This window comes from Typopeltis vanoorti, chromosome 26, assembly GCF_054136105.1.
Source record: "Typopeltis vanoorti isolate ZY-2024b chromosome 26, IOZ_Tvanoo_1.0, whole genome shotgun sequence".
Taxonomy (NCBI): Eukaryota; Metazoa; Arthropoda; class Arachnida; order Uropygi; family Thelyphonidae; genus Typopeltis; species Typopeltis vanoorti.
The window spans coordinates 26,386,479-26,410,783 of NC_143574.1; the positions used below are offsets into that span (position 1 = coordinate 26,386,479).

The following is a 24,305-nucleotide window of genomic DNA, read 5'->3' on the forward strand; positions in this document are numbered from 1 at the left end:
TCAGAGGTCAGAAACTACCTTAGTCATCTTGGTAGCCTCTGGACCCTCTCGAACATCTCTTCATCCTTCTGAAAAATCTGGGCACAATAGTCCATGTGTGGTCTAATCAAAGCCTTATACAATGGAACAAGAATCTCTCTACTTCTATAAGTTAGTGTCCTCCACATCATTCCCAGAAGTCTTTGTGTTGTCTTCACAATTTTGGCTATGTGTTCCCTAAATTTCAGATCCTTATCTATCACCCCTCTCTTTTTTCTCCACCTCCAACAATATATCCTTACCAAGCGTAAATTCTGCATTCCATTTTTTTTTTTCCAAATTTTAAAACCTTACATTTTGCAACATTGAACTCATATCCCCATTCCCATGCCCAATCACTCAATTTATTCAAGTCTTTTTGTAAGGCCACAACATCCTCTCTACTCTTCATGGTTCGTCCCAACTTTTGCATCATCTGCAAACAACTGAATATCATTAATATATAAGTTAAACAGCAATATAGTAAGTGATATTCCATCTTGTAGGACATATTGAATTAGATTTAATTTTTGTCTCCTTTAATGCCAAGGTTGTAACTAAATAATACTTGGTCTTCTCTCGATTTCCTTGATCTTGATATTTGAATTTGGTAAATTTCAAGTATGAACTTTTGAGATCTGTTCAATTAATCATCATCTCCTTTCTCGGAAACACACACACACACACACACACACACACACACACACACACACACACACACACACACACACACACACATCATCATCATCATCATCATCATTCCAACCATATTTCTAGTATTGTCATTGTCACATACTTCTATCTCCCATTTATGTCAGTAATAGATCGTACAACATTAGCACTTGTATATAAAAAAGTCGTCGTTATTAAATAGGGTTCAGAAAGTGAGTGGTGTAAGGCAAGGTGCAGTGCCTAGATGAAGTTTAATTGTTTGCAAGTAAATGAAAATGCTAGTGAGGATTATTATTAATGAAACTGATGTATAGAGACTCTTCAGAATCGTTTGAATGGACTCATATAGGTATGGTGAGTAATGTCAGTTCATTATGTGTAATTACAGACTGCTGGAAGCAGAGGAGGCAAAGAATCTTGAGTGATAATTGATATGGAGTAGACTTTCAGAGCTGTGGTAAAGATAGTAAGAATAACAGAGAATTGTTTCAGTGGTTGACACCGACAAGTAGAAACAAGGTATTGCTAGTTCAGTTTTATAAGATCCTGGTCAAACCATAACCTGGAATGTTGTACATAGCTTTGGTTGCCTGGATTTCAGTTAGGGATGAAACCTGGGGTAAAAGAGAATGGGAGAGAGAATATTCAGAGATGCATAACAAAAGTGATGCCTATTCACATAAATTGAGAATATGTAACTGCAGAGTTTGATTACATTTTAAGTGCTCACCAGATGAGCATTGTAAAGGAACTTACCAGATAAGTTCCTCTCAACAATTTTCAAGTTGCAAAACAAGGGCGTGATGTGCACCAGCGAAATGCCATTAAAGTGTGATGTGATATGATGGATGCAATGAATCTTTTAACTCTGGTTTTGTGGTAATAATAATAATAATGCTTAAAACAAACTTATCCATTCATGTAGACTATTTAAAATTCAAGGAGTATCCAACACATATTTTTTCATCATAATATAATAATGCATTTTTGCTAATTTTATAAAAATAAAATTAGCAAAAATCCTTGCAAGTAACATGTGTCTGCAAGACTATAGTTGACTTGACCTAGTTTATTGAGATTGCAGTGTGCTATATAACAGTTGCTTAAATGTAATATGTGATTTTTAAATTTGAATTGTATAACAGTACAGATTCCTAGTTTGTTAACCATAGTTTATTTATCAACAGTTCATGAGATGTTACAATGTGCCAATGAGTGTTCCAAACGTCCAAATGGGGACTATCTTACATTTGGGGAATTTTGTGTTTATGCTTCCGAGTTGAAAACATGTACAGACAACAAGTAAGTATCTCATGAATGAATCAGTGTGTACATATGTATTACATCTGATATTGGTATTTCACCGCACTACATATACATTAACTTTCAAATAATACATACAGAAACCATATAATGGTATATATTGATACAAAATTAATAACGGAAAAAACTCACGTACAAAGATTATTTAATAGTATAATTTTCGCCTGTGTGTCACAGGCATCTTCAGTACATATTAAGCTCAAATTAAACAGTAACTGACGATTCCAAAAAGCGCCACCTAAGTAGCTGGTGTAAGATAACTAAAAAGGTCAATAAATTTCCTAAAAAAAAAAAAAAAAAAAAAAAAAAAAAAAAAAAAAAAAATCAATACAATAAAAAGTTAGGAAAGATTAGCTGATTTGTAAAGTACTATCTCCATAAAGGGGGTAGACATAAGCTGTCAGATCTGTTTAAGTTAGGAGAATGAAGCAGAGTTTCACATGTTTCTTTATAAAGGCGTTCCATGAGGAACCAACTTTTGTGAAGAACTCTTGTCTCCAATGAACTCTATGTCTAGTGAAGATGGCATGTTCTGTAAGTCCAGCCTTTTCAGGTTTAAAGTATTCAATATAAGATTGGTGTTCTTCTAGCTGAATAGAGACAGGTCTTCCTGTTTGTCTGAAATAAGATAATCCACAAGAGCATGGAATCTGGTAGACACCTGGATGATTAAGATGTGGAAGCTTGTCCTTAGGAGAAGTGAGAAAGGTGGAGATTTTTCTAAACGGTCGAAAGGCAACAAAAATATTCAGTGGTTTTAAAAGTTTTGCTATACGTTCACTGATGCCTTGTACATAAGGGATAGGAATGTGCGTTATTTCTTCTGTGTTTGAAGAGGAAGACATATTAAAAGTACTCAAAGTTCTTTTAATGAAGCAATTCTTACAACCATTGGATAGAAAGGAAGAAGTTATATTATTATTGTTTATTATTATTATTGTTCCGGGAAACTCCAAGGAGTCGACAGACTCATCGAGGGAGGCCCTAACATGTCAAGAACAACTATTCAACATTCACACAGTATCTATCATACCTTGCCTTGAACTCATTCACGGTCGTAGCACCCACAACAGACTCTGGAAGCTTATTCCACTCATTTACCACTCTCCAAGTAAAGAACCTAGCTCTAACACCCTTGTCAACCATGCTCTTGCCCAGCTTCCCTAGTCCTCCCACCACCAGTCATATTTTCAAAAATATCTTCTGGATCAATCTTATAAAAACCCTTCAGTAATTTGAATGTCTCAATCATATCACCCCTCCGCCTATCATCCAATTTCTGCAACCCACAAATCTTCAACCTATTCTCATAAGGTTCATTCCACAGACCTGCTATCATCTTGGTCACTCGTCTCTGGACCCTCTCCACTTCCTTCCCATCACGAAGAAACCCTGGTGCCCATAGCTGGGCACAGAAGTCCAGATGGGGTCTTATCAAGGCTCGATACAGAGGAACAACAACTTGTTCGTCTCTGCATGTTAAAGTATTTTTCAGAAGCCAAGTGATTTGGTGAGCTGTTTTAGTTACTTTTGCAATGTGCCCCCCTAAACTTCAATTCCCTATCCACCAACACTCCCAAATCCCTGTCCTCATCAATCTCCTGGAGTATGGTTCCACCAATGCGATATACTGCTGCTATTCTTTTCACCCCAAAGTGCATAACCTTACACTTTGCCACATTAAATTGACATCCATTTTTCCTAGCCCAGTCCTCCAAACTATCCAAATCATCCTGTAAAATTTTGACATCCTGTGCACTCACAATTGCTCTACCCAACTTTGCATCATCAGGAAACAAGTGAACACTTCCTCTCAGATCCTTTCCAATATCATTGATGAACAAATTGAAAAGCAGTGGTCCAAGAACAGAGCCCTGTGGCACTCCACTAGTCACAAGACGTCTTTTAGACTCCACTCCTGAATAAACCACTCTTTGATATCTCTCCTTCAACCACCCTCTTATCCATCTCACCAACCCTATATCTATACCCATCTGCTCCAGTTTACTGATTAGGGTTCCATGTGGTATCCTATCAAAGGCCTTGTTGTTGTATATTGTAGTTCTTTCTGTAAAAGATCATCTGAAGAACAAAAGGAGTAGGCCTGATGAACCAGTGTTTTAATAGTTCCTGCCTTTTGACTGGGATGGTGATGAGATTCTGCATGGATATAATGGCCTGTATGAGTCTTCTTTCTATAAACTGAGAAATGTAGGTTACCATCTGGTTAGCAAAGAATTATAAGATCTAAAAAACTCTTCAGACGATCTTTTACAGAAAGAACTACAATATATAACTTCTTCCTTTCTATCTAATGGTTATAAGAATTGCTTTATTAAAAGAACTTTGAGTAGTTTTAATGTCTTCCTCTTCAAACACAGAAGAAATAACGTGCATCCTATCCCTTATGTACAAGGCATCAGTGAACGTATAGCAAAACTTTTAAAACTACTGAATATTTTTGTTGCCTTTCGACCGTTTAGAAAAATCTCCACCTTTCTCACTTCTCCTAAGGACAAGCTTCCACATCTTAATCATCCAGGTGTCTACCAGATTCCGTGCTCTTGTGGATTATCTTATTTCGGACAAACGGGAAGATCTGCCTCTATTCGGCTGGAAGAACACCAATCTTATATTGAATACTTTAAACCTGAAAAGTTTGCACTTGCAGAACATGCCATCTTCACTAGACATAGAGTTCATTGGAGAAAGACAAGAGTTCTTCACAAAAGTCGGTTCCTCATGGAACGCTTTATAAAGAAACATGTGAAACTCTGATTCATTCTCCTAACTTAAACAGATCCAATGGCCTACGTCTGTCCCCTTTATGGGAGATAGTACTTTACAAATCAGCTAATCTTTCCTAACTTTTTATTGTATTGATTTTTTTTTTTTAGGAAATTTATTGACCTTTTTAGTTATCTTACACCAGCTACTTAGGTGGCGCTTTTTGGAATTGTCAGTTATTGTTTAATTTGAGCTTAATATGTACTGAAGATGCCTGTGACACACAGGCGAAAATTATACTATTAAATAATCTTTGTACGTGAGTTTTTTCCGTTATTAATTTGGTATCGATATGTCTACTCACGGTATACCTCTGTTAAAACTTAATGGTATATGTTGTTATTATTATTATTATTAGACCTCTGGGAGTCCAAGACTCATTGAGGGAGGGATAATAAGCAGTATGGTTTAGATTTCTTCTAACGTTGCATTCTGGTTTCATCCATATTTTACTGTAGCATAAGGAAAAATATAATGCTTTGGATAGGAAGTAAACTTACTGACATCACAAATTGCTTGAAGTAGCCACTCTAATTCACAATCTTAAAAATTGACTTGCACTATGGTGAGCATACCGGCATGTTTCAAGCTTTTATTTTCACTATACAGAAGATGTCTCACTACATTTTCACTATATTGGTATTATACTACACTACATATATGTTAACCTTCAAATAATACACACAGTAACCATATAATGGTATATATAATAAGCAGTATGGTTTAGATTTCTTCTAACATTGTAAACATTTCAAACCATCCTATGCCAGTTCTCAGGTATTACTCCTCTTCACCAGACTTCAACTGTTTTTTTTTATCATAATCTCATGTTTTCCTCAGCATTCCTTCTTTGCATTGTCCATCACACACACACACACTGACTATTTCTGTGGTTCATACTGCCAGTGCTGCATTTCCTGCCTCCTATTTCCCTATCCATCCATCCATCTTGCAGCATGCCTTTTCTCTCATTCTCATCTCTTATTCCTTCCTGGTCTCTTACTGGCCTTCTCTTCCTGTCCATTCACAACCATTCCTTTAGTCTTCTCTTCATCTGTAAATAAACAGATTGCATTAATGCTGATATTTTTATCAAAGTTATAGAATAGTGATTCTTAAACTTTATTCTGTGAAACTCTAATGTTCCACAAGGGAATTTCAGGAATATTTGATGAAAAGTATATATAGTCATGATGACAGAGAAATGGATCAGTGGTATCTTCCCTTCCTTCCCACTGAATTGAAATTCTGGACTGTGTTAATCAAACTTTTGAAATTAGACTGCCGTCCATGCCTAGTTGCTCAGTTCATTATAATATGTGTGCATGCCCGCGTGCGCGTGCACACACACACACGCCTTGGAAACTGCTGCTATGTATTGTTCAGTATTTGTGGGTGTAAACAAAAATGAATATGATTCAGTTTTGATCCTGAAATTAAGAATGAGAATGATCATACAAATGATTCTTCAGTGGGAGTGACTCTAAACAGATAGAGAAAAAGAGAGAGCAGACATACACACAGACAAAGTCAAATGGAATAAATAATAAGGGATAATGCACAAGTGCCTATAAATAAGAGGGGAGGGATCAGTTGCTGCACTTACTATTCATGCCAGGAGTATCAGAAGTAAAAGTAAGAAGTTATGGTATTCATCAGGTGACTTGGGAAAAATTATTTCCATTAGCTTTACTTTATCAATAGATGAAGATATGAATATGATGGGGAAAATGTGAAGAATATTTACATGCAACTTATACATAACAAGAAGGAAATATTGTTAATAATAATAGCAACCAAATTTAATTCAATCAATGGAGAGATGCAGGTAATGGACAAAAAAAAAAAAATGGGAACAGTACATATTTTGATTAATATGGCATTGATCTAATGTGGGCTTCTAATATAGCCTGCATTCTTTAGGGAGAGACTCTGTCACTGCTTGGAATTCAACTGGAGGAATTTTACATCATTCGTCTGACAGAAACCAGATCAATTTGCCTTTGTTCTTTCGAGGTGGAAAACATTACCTGAGAGCTCACTTCAAAATGTTCCATAAATGTTCTGTAGGATTTAAGTCTGGTGATTGGGATGGCCATTGCAGACAGGATACCTCACCATCATGTACTGCAAACTACTGGGTGACCACATTTGCTCAATGAATGGGAGCATTATCTTGTTGAAACAAGGCTGGCTGCATAGGAGAAAAGTGTGTCAACATGCCATGAGAATGTGCGCCAGCCAGACTATTACAGAACCACCAAAACCTTTCACAGTTGGAAACAAGCACTTTGGTTGGTAAGTTTCCTTCGGCTGACCCTGCAGATGTATTTGTTTGTTTGCAGCAAAAAGTGTGAACGTGAATTCATCGGACCTGTGATCTTTGCACCATTGGACGCAACAGCTTGTGTTGATGAAAGTGATCAAAGGCTTGTGTAAAGCAACCTGACCATGATATCCAACTCTGTGTAGTTCCCAGTGCAGTTTTTGTTGAAATGGGTTTCTCACGACTGGTGTTGATTTTTTCACACAATAGCTCAGCAGTAGCCCACCTATTTTTTTGGTACAGCACACTAATGCTCTTGCAGTAAGTGCTTTCATCCACTATTGCATTTTGCTGATGTTTGGCCTATTGACTGCCATGTTGACATAACCTTAGAGTGTTTTTCAATAATTTCAGCAGTTCTGGTCACAGATGTGTATGCCACCTGGCTCAAACAATCATGTCCCTTTCAAAGTCACTAAGGTCCTCTCTGAGGTCCTCATTCTAACATGCAATAAATGGCAGCAGGCCTACATTTTCCTTTATACACATGTCCCTAGGAATGGCGGGAGTATATTTGCATATCGACTACATCTGTGCTTGATGCATCGTAGACGCTGCATTGCAACTGCTGATAGCATGATCCAATAGATCATTGTTTCCATTTTTTTGCCAATTACCTGTAGGATAAAATATGTGGTGTTGATGAGGATGATAAGCTTGTTATAAGCCTTGATGTACCATGAATGTGAAATGTATAGAAAAATTAACCACCCTGTAATCTTTGGTTCTGTAATTTGTTTTGTTCTGTAAGTACAAAACAGGTAACATTGTAAAGGATTTTAAATATGGGAACATGGATTTCAGAGACAAAATAGCACATGAGGAAGAAAAATAATTTGTAGTTGTTCTTGAGGAAAGAACTCAAAAGTGTTGATGTTATCTGAATGGATTAACATTTGAAATAATCTGGATTAACATGGCATGGTCTTTCTACGGTGCTAGGCTGGCATTGAAAAGAGAACCTATGCAGCACCGACCAGGATGGTGAAAACGGATCACATGACATGGCATAACAATTTTTTATTAATTGCAGACATCCATACTAGACTTCTTGCTCTTAACAGAAACCCAAATTCCAACTACATCAAGAATGTCTCACTTTCAATGCCCAAATTATATTCTTCACAATTCATTTCACTGCAAGGGTGGTATTTGTACCTTTGTGTGATCTGATATTTCCTATCAGAGAATGCAAATTTAGAAGGAAACTTGCTTTTGACCTCCTCCTCTGACTCAAGGTTTCTTGCACTACTTAGTAACATTCATTTGCTGCATTTACCTATCTCCAAATTTGGAAACCACTCATGCCTCTTCACTTTCCTCTCTATGAAGCTCAACTATCATTAATCCAGCTATCCAAACAAGTCATTCAATTCATCTTCCTAGGTGACTTGAATGTCCACAACTCTGGCTAGTTTCCCTTTGCTAACACTCCCGATCAAGCCAAACATGATGTAGAAGTTTTTGCTATAATTAATTATTTAGTGAAAATCATATATCTACCTACCCAAATTTTTAATAATCCTTTCCACCTTCCCAAGTACCCTTGATCTTTTTTTTTAATAACCAGTTCTCCTTCGAGATACACTGTGGAGGTCACCACCTCTTGGCAACTTAGATCTTGTGCAAGTTTCCAGTCTCACAGAGCACCTCTCCTCTGACCACACTCACCTTCACATCCTTTGGTACTACCAAGGTACCAAGTGGGATGACCTCCAGAACTACTACTACTCTTACTTTCCATAGTGTGACCGTTGCTTCAAATTTTCTGACCCAGACACTTGCACTGAGAAAGTTACAGAATTATCCACACTGGCATGAAGTTTTCATCCTACCCAAAATTCTCATCCACTTTCCAGCCACGAGTCAAAGTGAGTGAAATTGCAGACACAAGGAACTTTGTACACTTCTAAATTACAGATGCCAAAAAATTATATTCTTGTTTAATCTTTTATCCAAGTAGAAGCAAACAAAGTTTGTGCTTGAAATATCTTCACAACTAGGCTATGTGTATACAGAAGCTAATGACTTCACTTTATTTGCCTTAGTATCCCATAATGCAAAGCATGCATCCTCTCAGGTGTGTATAATGCTAAGCACTATGGAAGGATCACTACCAAGACTGATTTCGACCTTTATTGAGGTGTCATCAGGTGGGAGCCATACCAAGAAGAGTTACCAATGTTGAAGTAATGCAGAAGTGATATTTTTCCCATATACAAGTAGTGAAAAACTTGTATATGGTAAAGGGAAGTGTTCACATGACAGTCCTTAAAACTGATCTCAGTCTTCTTTGGTGCTGAACAACCGACTTCTGTACACTGCTATTTGGATTCTGGTGTGTAATGGTGAATCTAAGTCTCATCCATAGTAATAAATCGACTCACAAAATCAGTTTTATTCTTGTTAAAATGCTTCAAGCACTGTTCAGAGATTTTCATGTGAGTGCATTTTTGATTTGCTGTGACCAAGCATGGCACCCATCTTGCGCAAAGCTTTTTCATTTGCGATTCTTCATGCAAAATATATCCTACATGTTCTTTTGAAATGCCTATAGTCTCAGCAATTTCACTCACTTTGACTCATTGGTCATCCAATACCATATCGTGCACTTGATCAATGATTTCTGGTGTTGTTACACTTTTTGAATGTCCTTCACATGGATCATCTTCAAGGCTGGTACGGCCACGTCTAAACTCGGCATTTAAGCCCATTTCTTAATTGTCGAAAAGGAAGGAGAAGAGTGCCCATAAACTTTTATGAATTTCGAATTAATTTCTTTTGGTGTTAAACCTTCTTTTACAAAGAATTTTATAACTGCACGATACTCAATTTTATCCATTTCAAGGGATACAGACAACACTTTTGCTTCAGACAGCTGTATAGAACAAACTACTTGATAGAATGACTTGCAATTTCACATTGATGCTTATGACAGATGTACCAAGTTAGAAAAAAAAATCTTGCTGATAGTGTTGCCATCTATGGTCGAGGCCAAGAACTTTTCAGACCATCCTTGTACATCTAATGGTAGCCCATTCTGTATACTCACCACATGCCACAAGAAGAACCTGAACTTCACATGATTTCTAACAACACCTCCTAGCCACCTTCTAGGGATGACCTCAAGTTCTACCTTCACCATTCATTAACTGCAAAATCTCACTTGCATAAGATCTCCTTAATAACTTGCATGTTCACATCTCTTCTGCCTATTCCATCAGCTTAGAACACGTTTTTCTCATACATCTTGGTTACTTGGCACTGAATCTTTCCCGCTATCTCCATTTCCCCTTAGAACCCAGTTGGCCATATCTGTACACAGTAATCCAGGTTTGGTTTTATGAAAGCTTTGTGAAGTGGGAGAATAATTTATTACAAAGTTAGTATTTTTTATCAATGCTGTTATCTAATGCTGTGACTTCTAAACTTTTAGCTCAATGTCCATGATAACCTTTAATTTTCTAGCTTCATTGAGCAATGAATTTCCATTATTACAATATTCTTCCTATAATGTCCTACATGCTAAATGTATAACTTGACTCTTGGCAACATTGAATTGGAAGTCATTGTGATTTGCCCATATAACCAATCAGTTTCATATCAGCCTCAGGGATTTTGTATCAATTATATTAATCTCCCTACCTTAGCATTGTTGGCAAATAACGGAATATCATGTTCAAAACTGTCCCTAGTATATGTAATCATGTCCCATGATTACATATACATGTTAAACAACAATGGTCCAAGAACAGAGCCCTGTGGTACACCACTGGTACCCTTCTCCTCATAGACTTAGCACTGACATACATCACTTTCTGTTACTTGGTCAGCCACTCTTCAATCCGTGTCACAAGTTTATTCTGCGAACTCATCCATTTGAGGTTGTATACCAACCCCCACTGTGGAGGTTGGTAAAAACCCCCATTGTGGAGTCCTATCAGATATCATGGCAAAATACAGAAGTTGTGTGTAGTAGAGTATACTCTCCTCGATGAGTCCTTGGAGGTGTGACAGAATATTAACAATACTTCTCACTGTCTCCACTACTTACTTAATCCACTAACTACACACAACACCATCTACTGCCCACCAAAGTAGTATTTTTTTGTCTGTAAATTGCAAATGTTCTTCTGGCCGATTTGTCTATATTCCTTTTATCCTGAGTTTTCAGGTGAAAAAAACCCTTCTACTTTCATATGAGATCAGTGAATCATTAGCTTGAAAAAACCCATATAAATATTCCTCCCGTCATGACAAGAATCAAATTCAGGTGCTTTCCAACCAAACAGTGCATACTGTCATTTTTTTCACTTGCACTGCAGTTGCATATCATGGTATATTAATTCCCCTTATCTTACTATGCTGTCACTTTACTATAGAACATCAGCAGTTTACCATGAACAGAATCATGCTATCCTCTATGGAGATCATAGTGTTATCTACCCAGCTTTAAATGTAGTTCTTAACCATCCTTTCCAATACCTAATAACACATCAGAGATACTGATTTGTCTGCAACTCACTCCATCAGTCTTAGCTCCACCTTGGTATAATGGAATTATCTTGCTCTCCCTCTGCTCATTAGGAATCTTGCTTGTGCTGAGACTCAGATTGAACAACCAGGTCAGTGATATATCAACATCAGTGTGTGATATCCTAATTCAGTCCAACTGCTATATTTGAGTCAAGCTTATGAAACAGCTTTAATATTTCTAACTGATCTATTTCTATTTCTTCTCCACTGCTTTCCCAGCATCCAGAGGACTAATTTATCTGCCTGAAATGTATACTTTACTTAATTATTCACTTAACAAATCAGCTATTTTTTGTGTATCTGACAATTTGCTACCATTTCCATTCACTAAAGTTGTTCTTCCATGGTCATTCTTTTTTCTGTTTCTTTCATATCTATTTTCATACACTCACCTCTTTCACACCACTATTACCATCTTGCATTGTACCATGTCATCTCAATTGTTCCCTCATTTGAATTTCTGGGATAATCACCATTTCATGTGCCTTGACTCTCTATTATCACATATTTCTGGAAAATTCTAGCACCATCATTTACAGTTTCCCATAAACTGTTCACTTTTGGCAATACATACATTCCACACATTACATGGAATAATATTTTTCAAGTCAAACTCAGAGGACTCACACCTCCATTTTTATACCTCATGCACACACTTTATTAATGCATATAAATAAAGAGTATATAACACACAATCAACTTTGCACACATTTAAACTCTGCAGATTAATTACTAATTAATAAAAACACCCTTACAGTGCTACATATTAAAAAAAAAGGAAGCAGTATCTAGAGAGAAGCAAAAACAAACGTGACTTGTCACAAACTGTGCCAACCACCCTATTATATTATATACACCACTGTAAATCTTAACTAAATATCTAAATCAAAACAAAATCTGACCAAAACAAAATCTGACCAAACCAAAATCTGAACTAAACCTTTCATAATATAAACCAATATTGCTATTTTTTTTTTTTTTATGAAAACAAGCTTGTCTTTTCAGAGCACTCTTAACAGTGATCTTCCTCAATACTTTACCTAGTGATATCTTCCAATATATCATCTACTCCAGCTGCCTTTCCACATTTCTGGTTTTTGGTAAATTTTTCTACCCCAAGTATTGATATGTACTCCTGATTGCATTCCTCTTGAATATTTTTACTGCCATTGTGACACTTTGTGTTTCATTTAACAGGTTTTCAAAGTAATTACACCAGATATCTAGAATATCTTTACTTTCGGTTTTTTATATCATCTTGATCATCTCTGATTCCTTTTACAGTGCTCTTTCTTCCATTTCTAAGCTTTTTCAAAAGCCTCCAGAGCATTTTGCTACCTTCTTGGTATTTATCTTCTGTATTCTTGCTAGTCTTCCCATAACTTTTCTTTAGCTACTTTTACACACTTTGCTTCACCTTCTCAGAGCACATGCTGACTGACTCTAGGAACTTTTGTTATACTTTTCATGACTGCCTCTTGATTTCCTGAGTCAGCCATGGAAGTCTGATTTTTTTATCCTTACAATCAGCTTCACCACATGCCTCCCTGGCATTCAACCAAGGAGATATGTGGTTTAGCAATGAATCTCTAAGGTTTGACTCTTTTTTTTTTTTCCCCAAACACTTTCATTTTTTTTGAATAATATCTATGTATTTGAGTCTACAGTTCATCTCTGAAAGCTGCTTGACATTGATTTATTTTTAAAATATTTGTACATATCTTTTTTTCAATATGAAATTAATTTTATCTTGATCAAAAGCCAGGTCATCTTTTTTATCTTCCACCTTAGGTCATAGACCCAGCAAAAGTTGGTCAATTGGTAGAGCCTCTGCTACTAATGGCTCAGCAAAAAGTTAAGCAAGTTTGAGCACGGTTAATAGTTGGGAGGGATCAATCATTCGATGCTGTTGGCATATTCTTCCTCGATGAGTATTTGGACTCCCTGGAGGTGTCAAATAATAATAATAATAATAATAATAATAATAAAACTAAGTGGTGATCTTTTCAAATCCACTGATACTCTTGTGTCTTGAACCACTATGAAAAAGTTGCTATCAACCATAACATGCATTGTCAATGTACACATTGAATGAGTTTGTACTGGTTTGTTTGAAGTAGAGAAAAAACATCTTTATAATTTAAGATATTCTGTATAGCAGATAAAGCATAAATCCACTGTGTTCCACTCTCAGGGTTTTTGAAGTTTGTTCAAATGAGAGTTTATTCCTGAAAATCCCGGAGTGTTTGGAGGATTAGCATTGCAAATCTAGGAGATTGATATCGGTGATGACAAAGGGATTGAGGTGGCACTGGAGTTGCTGATGAGCTTGATATGGATGATAAATATCTTTACCTTTTAAAGCTATTTTAATGAAAAGTACAAAAAATAATTAAGAAATGAAATAATGGTTTCTTAAATATATAGTGACAGTAAGATAATCCATTTAAGCAGCGAGAACAAGACTGAACAACAAATCCTTAATAGAAGCATCATTTATACTGAAAAATTTAATATATTTGGTTTGATGATTAGTTAGTGCCATAATGTAGGATTATGAACCTGTCATGTACAATTTTACAATTGTCAGGCTTCAGGCCAACTATAAATCTGTCTTTTTGAAGGATAACCGAGTTTTCACATCAGTTATATGTTGTGATATCATCATCAAGAAAGGTTAGCATTATTGATCACACATATCATTGATGTAGATCAGAAAGAATGTGGGATTCTTAATGCTTCCATAGAATACTCCTCAGAACTAAAAAGAAAGCTGACAACTTATAGATTTCTTTTTAGTTTTCTTTTACTCATTACCCATAGAAATTTTGACTTTATGAGTTAGACAGGAACAAGACTGTTTCAACAAACTTTGCCCGATCCAATTCATTATAAAATTTTATGAACTCCAGGCAGGAAAATATAAATAAAATTCTATTACTGTTAGAGCAACTAGCAAATATTGCTACAGCAATCAAGGTAAAGCTGCAATCAATTTTTCTGTTCTGTTTTCTTTGAAAACAAATACCATCCCATAGTTTAATCAGTGTCTTGATTATGATATATGTAGCCTTAACGTTATGTACTATACAAACTGATTGTTGCTTGCAGTGTCCAAAAGATCTTAATAAAAACTACTTTCTAACTCTTATCTAATCTGTCATTTTTTATCTATAGGTTTTCAGACATGTACTGGAAATTGGGGATTTCAGAGTGGACTAGACAGGAAATTGCTTTGATCCTTTCTCCTGGCTTTTTATTTCTAATAGTATAATCCTTAGCCAAGGATAGTGTTTCCCAAAGTGTGGTATGAGTACCCTTGGGGATATGCAAAAGGTCTTTAGGGGATATTTGGCACTTTGTTTTAATTTCAATTATCATTTTATGTTATTTTTACTTTTATATTTCTGTCACCGTATTGCCACAGATAAGTGCAGGTGTCCATTTTATAATTAATTTTTCAATAACTGGAAGGAATATTTAAACAAAACATGTTCCTTGGCACTTATCACTGACCTCTGTTAGTTCTGCATCTAGTGGACAACATGATCTTGTTCCAACCACATGGTTCAAAGTGTTTGCATTAAAAGCTTAAATTCAAATGTAGTAGTTGAAACCATTTGATTGAAACTCTCCACTCAATTTCAGAATCACAAATGATTCTGAAATTGAGTGGAGAGGAAAAACTTACAATTTAAGATACTTGAGTATTTCACCACCCACGCATACATCTCTGTACATGTTTAATTGTGTTTGTGTCAGAAGTTGTCTTTGTGATGTGTTCCCATCTGTGACTAAAAATAATAAATATAGAAGTGGATTTCACCAAACTAACTTCTTCCTAACAAAAACAGGTTAGGTTAGAATTCAGAAACAGGTTAGTTTCATTCATCTAATTTAAACATTTGTTATTATTGAAAATTTAAATTTCATAATTTTTGTTTTTATTGCATACATATGGATTTGTATAACTAAAATATATTTAATAATTAAAAAAATTTCATGTGTTAATGCAATTTTAAAAAATAAATACCTTTATAATTATTCTTGTTTAAATGAAATATAACTTCTCTCAGATTTCCTTTTCCTGAGTGGGAGGATATGCCTGTGTTATGAACATTTTAAAAGGGGTACACAGGGACTGGAAGTTTGGGAAATACTGGTCTAGGATATACTATTTCCTTGTTGGTTCTTAGTTTAGGATTGACCATTAGAACATATATTTCAATAAAAAATATTGAGAACACTTAGGTAGAAAAAGTGGAGGTTATTTAACAGAGGTGCTGCCCTTGTAAGTTTAGATCACACAGTTTTAGACATCTAGATTGAACAAGCCAATCTAGTTATCTAGATCTCATTAACAGATATTGGAACATATCTAATATCAGTTAATGACCTATTCTTAAAACAACTTTCATATAAGCAGTATTTGCACCAAAATCTGCTTTTTTGAAGTATGGATATCCAGTATTGTCTCCAGATCAAGTTTGAGAGTCATCAGTGCATAAGTTGCTGAGATGACAGATAGACCAGAAATGAGGTATGTAGAGGAAGTGAAAATTTTTAGATTTAAAATATTTACAGGCTTAGTTGGTTGGCACAATAAGCATAGAATAAGAAATGGATCAAATCTTATGGAATCTTACAGGCAGTCCATTTATGGCTGGGTAGGTATCTAGAAGCAAGTCTTACATAATTAGTGGAGTGAAAAGTCCATTCTGTAAGGGCACTCAATTTGTTAGCAATGTTGATATTCCATTTGGGGCTGTATAACAAAGGGCTATACGATATGATTAGGTCTTGGGATTTGGCATCACCAATTAAGATTTAGATAACTGATACTTAATTTCATGGGTGGGTGAGTTCAGCTAAGCTAAATTTTAGTAACTTTTTATAAAAGATAATGCACATTCACTATTTTACTGACCTGCCAGCACATGGTAGGCTAAATGCTTGGATTTATACAGAATTGAATCAGTGTCATCTTCTAATAAGGATCAGTTGCAAAAATAATATTGCATGTGTGCATATCTAGAAGGTAATTTTGTTGGCCTGGTTAGCCACTTGGCTAACCAAGCCAACACTGTATAATAGTGATTGTTATACAGTGTTGTTTAATTACATAATTACATATAAGAGAACATAATTACATATAAGGAGTAGACATACTTAATATACTAAAATCTTTAAATAACTTACATGTGATAATTTTGCCTAGTATCAAGGCCATCTTCTATGTTGGATTATACATGAAATCAAAACAAACAAAGTGGAATAGAACGATTAAATTAGTGTATCCACTCTCCAGCCAAGAGACTGTGGGCTTGAATCCCGCCAAGGGCATGAATGTTTGTGATTGTCATACTAACCAGTTACCACATGTACTGCTGTGTCCTGGCACAGTATGACCTTGATGTCTTTGCAACATAAAAAATCAATCAAATCAAAATCAAACTATTATATGGTGAAAGAAATATGATGAATGCAATTTAATAAAAATAGCTACTTGTTACTGGGAAAAGTAAATACCACAAATTCCTAAATAGGTCAGAAATCTGTGTTTTCTACAAAACAATAGGTCTGGGTACTCTTTCAAGCAAAACGAAAATAATATTTTTAGCAAAAATATTATTTTCATTATGTAATTCTTCACATCTAATTCTGTAGTTAAAAAACAAAACTTATTTATTTATTTTTCTTGCAAACACTACAGTTATGTTAGCATGATCTTTTTTTTCTTCTGTCTCTTTAATATATTATAGAAATTTTCAGCATCTTAAAAATGTTTGACATTGATGCTGACATCAAAGGTCATGCTAAAGAAAATCCAAAACATTTAGTTTATTGATTGTGTTAAATGGCTAATGTCAAGAATAAAAATTTGTGAAAATGATTTGCAACTGTTTCTGTAAAGGTGAGCTGTGTTCAATCATGTAGGAGATATTCACAAAGGAAGTACAAAGTCACCATTAGAAAATAATTAGTACTCCATGTTTGAACTAAGTCCCAGAGAGTTTTTAGCCCCCCTCAGGTGGCAGTTGACTCTCCAAACAGTATCATTGTTTTGAGGTAAATCACTTTTTCAGGTGAATGGCATATATAAAAGAAAATTTATGATATGTCTCATAAATGAATTCATATTGTCATTCTAATCATCACCCAGGTTTAGTAAGTTTCCTTCATAATGGGTTCCATATAGATGATGAATAACAATAGAGATGGCATGCACCATCCTCTTACACACACCTGATTTTATATCACACTATCTTTGTATATATATCCATCAGTTGTAACTACTGACTTACAATTTAAGTGTAGGCTATTTTGTATAATGTCTAATTTACATCACATAATTGTAATTTTTTAGGAGCATTTCTTTTGGCATCTCATGATGTGCCTTTACCGGATGTACAAAACTTGAGCACAATTTCTCGTTAGAGTCCATGATTTCTTGACTGCTTGTTATAAAGTAGAAATTCTGGTCTTGATTCCTATTTGACTTGAATCCAGCTTGTTCTTCCACAGTTTTTCTTAGTTTCTTCTCAGGTATGCTTATATTTATCTTATTTGAATAACTGAATATGGTATCCTCATACATTTGGTTGCTTTAGCCATAATTCTAAATAACCAACCAACCAAGTAGAGTGATCTTCTGTAATTCTCACATTCAGTTTTCCATATACAAGTGGTCAAAAAGTGTCGCACGTTATTATTAAAATACTCTGGATTAAAGATAGATGTTGGAAGTTTTCCCACTTGGTTATACTATAAAGATGCCAAGAAATTATATTCTTGGTTTAATCCTTTCTCCAAGTGTAAGCAAACAAAGATTGTGCCTGAAGTAATTTCAGGACAAGGCAACTTGTATATAGAGGCTAAAGACTTCACGTCACTTGCCTTAGTATTCGATAATGCAAAGCACATGTCTGTAAGAATATGTGTTCATTTTAAAAATTTTATGGAATTTACAACCGTGTTAAAAAACTTTTTTTTTATTATCCCGACATTTCTATCTTCACATCAAGATCATCATCTGGAGCATACATAAGTATACAGAACAAGCTGAGTTACATCATTAACTGTAAGCTAGAGAAACAATGTCTAGAAATCATTGTTTCTCTAGCTTACAGTTAATGATGTAACTCAGCTTGTTCTGTATACTTATGTACGCTCCAGATGATGATCTTGACGTGATGAGCGAAACGTCGGGATAATAAAAAAAAGTTTTTTAACACGGTTGTAAATTCCATAAAATTTTTAAAATGAATGCTGATCACTGTGTAACCCTAAAAGAAAGGTAAGAATATGTGCTTTGCATTATGGGATATGTAATTAGCTTCTATATATGAGTTGCCCTGTCCTGAAATTACTTCAGGCTCAAACTTTATTTGCTTAAACTTGGATAAAGGATTAAACCAAGAATATAATTTCTTGGCACCTTTAATTTACGCATTCTGTTTTATTTCTCTTTTTATTTCATAGATGGGTATTATGAGGGCTCTACTATGTCTGTAATTTTACATTTCTGAATTATGCAGTGTAATCATTGTAAAATTGTTATGTCTATATTTCTGATCAGGTGTCATCTAACTTGCCTTTCCACATTAGATTTCCAATAGTTTTTAAAAATATTTAAAAATATTTTTCTAAAAATCCACTTCTTTTTTATAAAATGTAAAAATTTAATTTAGCATGTTGAAAGGCTTTGAATTTATGCTACAAAATTAGATTGAGATGGACCACTGTTGATAGTTTTTAATAAAGGATTGTTAGATATAAGATATAGAATTTGAAGAATGAAGTGATGAAAACAAATTCTCAAAAAGTGTCTTTATTTAAAAGAAAAAAAAATGTGAGTTTAGAAAATTAAGTTATCCATGTTAGATAAATTGGATAATTTGAAATATGTGCTTATTATATACAGATAAGCAAAGGTTTTCTTAATTGAATCATAATAGTTACTTATGACAGGTAAATCGTTTATTGGTATATTGGTCTCTTATTGTTTTCAAATTTTGTAAACCTAGTGTAATTATACTGTGCAATATTTATTGTTCTGTGGAATATTTCTTGATATGTATTAATAGTTTTATATACGAGGGTGGTCTGAAAAGTTCTCAGACTCGACCATAAATGGCAACACTATCAAGATTTTTTTTTTCTAGGTTTTCTTAGTTTTTTTTCCTTAGTACATCTGTCATAAGCATCCATGTGAAATTGCAAGTCATTCTATCAAGTAGTTTGTTTTATACAGCTGTCTGCAGCAAAACTGTTGTCTGTATCGCTTGAAATGAATAAAATTCAGATCGTGTGGTTATAAAATTCTTTATAAAAGGTTTAACGGCAAAAGAAATTCATTCGAAGTTCATAAAAGTTTATGGGCACTCTTCTCCTTAGTTTTTGACAATCAAGAAATGGGCTGCTGAGTTTAAACATGGCCATACCAGCCTTGAAGATGATCCATGTGAAGGACGTTTAAAAAGTGTACACCAGAAATCATTGATCAAGTGTGTGAAACTGCTGAGACTATAGGCATTTCAAAAGAACGTGCAGGATATATTTTGCATGAAGAATTGCAAATGAAAAACTTTTGCGCAAGATGGGTGCGTGTCTGCTTTTGATCTGCTCACAGCAGATCAAAAATGCATTCGCATGAAAATCTCTGAGCAGCGCTTGGAGCGTATTAACAAGAATAAAACTGATTTTGTGCATTGGTTTATTACTATGGATGAGACTTGGATTCACCATTACCCATCAGAATCCAAACAGCAGTCAAAACAGTGGACAGAAGCCGTTGTTCAGCACCAAAGAAGACAAAGTCGGTTCCCATCAGCAGGAAAGGTGATGGCATCAGTGTTTTGGGATGCTAAAGGCATTTTGTTTATTAATTATCTTGAAAAGGGTAAAACAATAACCGAGGAATATTATTCCGATCTTTTAACCAGACTAGATGAAAAAATTCGTGAGAAAAGACCTAGTTTGCAGCAGAAAAAATCATCTTTCATCAGGACAATGCAACTGAAGGTGTTTTGGCAATGGGAAAATTAGGGTATCTGCACTATGAATTGTTGGAACATCCACTCTATTTCCCCAGATTTGGCTCCTTCTGACCTATCTCTTTCCAAAACTAAAACTCTTTCTCACTGGTCAGCATTTTTCTTTGAATCAAGAAGTGATTGCAGTTGTAGAGGGTTGTTTTGCAGATCTTCGTGAGAACCACTACAAGGACCGGATAATGCTGCTGGAGCATCACTGGAATAAGTGTATTAGTCTTAAGGGAGATTGTTGAAAATTAAAAATAATTTTGAAATTATAAATTTGTTTTTTCATTGTTAGGGCGAGAACTTTTCAGACTACCCTCATATATAAGAAGGAGATCAACAGCTACATGTGAAAATTCTAATTATGTTATGAATTTATTTATCAGATATCTCATTTTAATCATTTAGAATATCCCGACCAACTCCCTTATCAAAATGCTCAAAAGAAGCTAAATGTCTTAATACAAGAAGAAAAACAATGTCACGTAAGTTAGAATGTATTACCAATAATTTGAAACTTTTGCAATAATTTTATTTGTTGATATACATAATTTTAGTCTGGAAACTTGTTATGCATATGAGAATGCATTGTGTTATGTTAATTATAATGAATTGCAATAATTCCTCAATTACCATATTTGCCAGCGTATAAGATGCACTTTTTTCTTTGAAAATAGGTCTGAAAAACAGGGTGCGTCTTTTATGCTGATACTCAGTTTTTTATTACTTTCATTTCTGGAAATTTTCTCTGTTCCGAGTTACTCGATTTCTTTCTTGCTTCCTCGCGTTGTGTGAGAGCATTCCAGTTACATAGAGTTCAGTGGATGCGCATGCGCTCTCATTGACGATCACAGCTGTGTTTCTTTTCGTTTAAACTTTTCAGTTGTTGTTGTGGTTGTTGTAAACGGCGATAAATTTCTGCCGTTAAATTTTCTCTAAATTTCTTGGTAAATTATGGCTGAAAAATGTCGGTATTGCTACAGTATTGCATACAAGCTACGTGTGATTGCGTGTGCTAAAGAACATGGGCTGCAGAGAAGCATTTCGGGCCACCCCAACTGAGAAAATGATAAGAACTCGGTGGAATCAGGAAGAGGATCTAAAAAAATTTTTTTTCCCTAAAAAATGCGTATAAAAATGGGGGTGCGTCTTATATGCTGGCAGATACGGTAATTGGAATTATCGTATCATCTCCAATCCAAGCATGCAGATGAATTGGATTGGAGATGATAAAGAAATTGATATTTCCATCTAATTTCATCATTCATTAACTTCTTGCCCATGTACTTAACTTCTTAAAGTTAAGAAGTTTTAACTTCTTAACATGGGCAAGAAGTTAAAAGAGAGTAGAAACACTTGACATGTTTTAAGCAGTTAGATGCTCAAAAATGTGCTTTGAACATTTTAGACACTGATCTTTTTAATTATTGCTTTTGAACACTTTACTATCATTATTATTATTATGCAGGCTCCTCTTGGGTGTCTAAAAATCATCAAGGGATGGGCCCCTTCTATGTCACTCATTGGCTACATATCTGTCATCTCTCTCCTTGAACACATTTATTGATGACACACTCACAACGTTGAATGGTAGCTCATTTTACATGCCAGTCAAGAACCTGGTTCTTACATTTTTTCTACCCATATGCTTCTGCTCAGCTTCTAGAGGTAACCTTATATCTTCTCTCACCCTGACATGAACTGCACAGTCTCATTTGTATCTCTATTATGCAATCTCCTTATCAGCTTGTCTATATTGCAGCTCTTTCATTCATCCTTTCTCAGATGAAGACCGCATTTATTCAGTCTGTTCTCATATGCACAATTTCATAGGCCAGATATTCTGGATTACATTCTTCTTGATCTTTTCAACTGTGTCTCCATTTCCACAGAACTCAGGTGGTCATATCTGAGTACGTTATTCCAGATGTGGACTTAACACGTTAACATTGTGGCTCTTCAACTCCAACTTTTTGTCCATCATCACTTGCAGGTGTCTGGTTTTATTGGCCCTGCTTAAGTGCCGGGAAAAAAACCTGATAAAAGTTTAATGTAGTGAAACCGTGCTAGGAAAGGATTAAAAATAGTATTTAATACTTCCAGTATTTCATCTCGGAGACATTGTCAGGAGTACAAAATGAGACGTAACACACACAACGACAACACAAAACTAACTGAAACATGTGGATGAAAGATTAGAGTCTTAACTAGGTGGGACACCCTCTATGGTCACCTGTCAGCGACCTAGGATGTAAACTGGGATCTCAAAGTATTAGTGTTTCCCATATTGTAGGAAGTTTTATGCAACCATATTTATTCAAATTAGGTTGATTTTTAAGAGCAACAGCAGATTCTGAAAACAGTCTGTCTCTTCTAAATTTACTGTAATGGAGCATGATGGTCTTTTTTCAATTGATTCTGTGAGCTATATCCAAAGAATGGTCTGTAAGACAAGATTGACTACAATCATGACTGTAGATACATTATTTTATGTTTTTCCATTTGGATGGTAGCTGATCTTTCTGTCTGCCCTAGTAGACCAACTTGCAGGAACAAGGAACTCTATGTACACCTGGAACTCAGAGGGGAGGGAGTTTGTCTTTAATGGAGCAGATAAGGATAGTAAGTTTTAAGTGGAGCTTGAAAGTGGTGCAAAAATTGTATTACTTTGAGATTCTAGATATTTTTTCTGATGTGTTTTGGGCATAGGGATGGTGATAGCATTACTAAAATCTTTCTGAAGAGAAGGTCGTGGATTTTTGGGGAAGGATTGATTTTTTTTTTTTTTTTTTTTTTTTTTTTTTTTTTGATATTATGGGAACTGTAGCCATTAGATAGAAAAGTGTGGTGTATTAATTGAGTTCTGCTGCAAGAGAGGTCTCATTGGAACAATGAGACCTCTCTTGCAGCAGAGGTTATAAGCTCTGAGTTAGTGATTTTATGACATTATATTGTTGAGAGGGAGAAGGGAATGATGGGAAAGTTTGTGAATGTATCTCTCTTTCTCTCTCTCTCTCTGTGACTTGGTTTCCAATACTGAAAAGGACAACCATTAGGGAGGCAAATGACCAAGGTGTCTAGAAAGGCTAGACTATTATTAGCTTCCATTTTCAATGTGATCAAATAGAAATCACATCTACATATCTTAACCAGAAAGACGGTTTGAGATGGACTCAGTCAAGAACTTGTTTTTCAAAATCTTACATAAAAAAATTTCAAAGGGAGGTGAGAGGGAGACTCCATAGAGGGACCCTCTATCTGTTTATAAATTTTGTTCTTCCAAGAGAAATTACCAGAATGGATAACAGAGGAAAAGAGGTAGTGACATCAAGAGTGAACAATGAGGTGATGTCAAAGCTTATTAGGATATCAGTATCATTAACTTTGGATACAGCTCACAGAATCAATTGGGAAAATACCATCATGCTCCATCACAGTAAATTTAGAAGAGAAAGACTGTTTTTAGATCTGCTGCGGCTCTTAAAAATCAGCCTAATTTGAATAAACATAGTTGCACAAAACTTTCCAAAATATAGGAAACACTAATACTTTGAGATTCTTCCAGTTTACATTTTAGGCTGTCAATAGGTGTCCATAGAGGG

The 24,305-nt window shown here is 35.1% G+C and overlaps 1 protein-coding gene across 3 annotated transcripts in view; it reads left to right on the top strand.

Annotated features, from left to right (window-relative positions):
- Positions 1 to 24,305, top strand: part of LOC150092428 (uncharacterized) — a 353,827-nt gene that overhangs the window by 151,291 nt on the left and 178,231 nt on the right. For all 3 annotated transcript variants that reach the window (XM_090414980.1, XM_090414981.1, XM_090414982.1), the window contains 2 exons: positions 1,878 to 1,992; positions 21,112 to 21,188. In XM_090414980.1, coding sequence (XP_090271106.1) covers positions 1,878 to 1,992; positions 21,112 to 21,188 — 192 coding nt within the window. The remainder of the gene's footprint in view (positions 1 to 1,877; positions 1,993 to 21,111; positions 21,189 to 24,305) is intronic.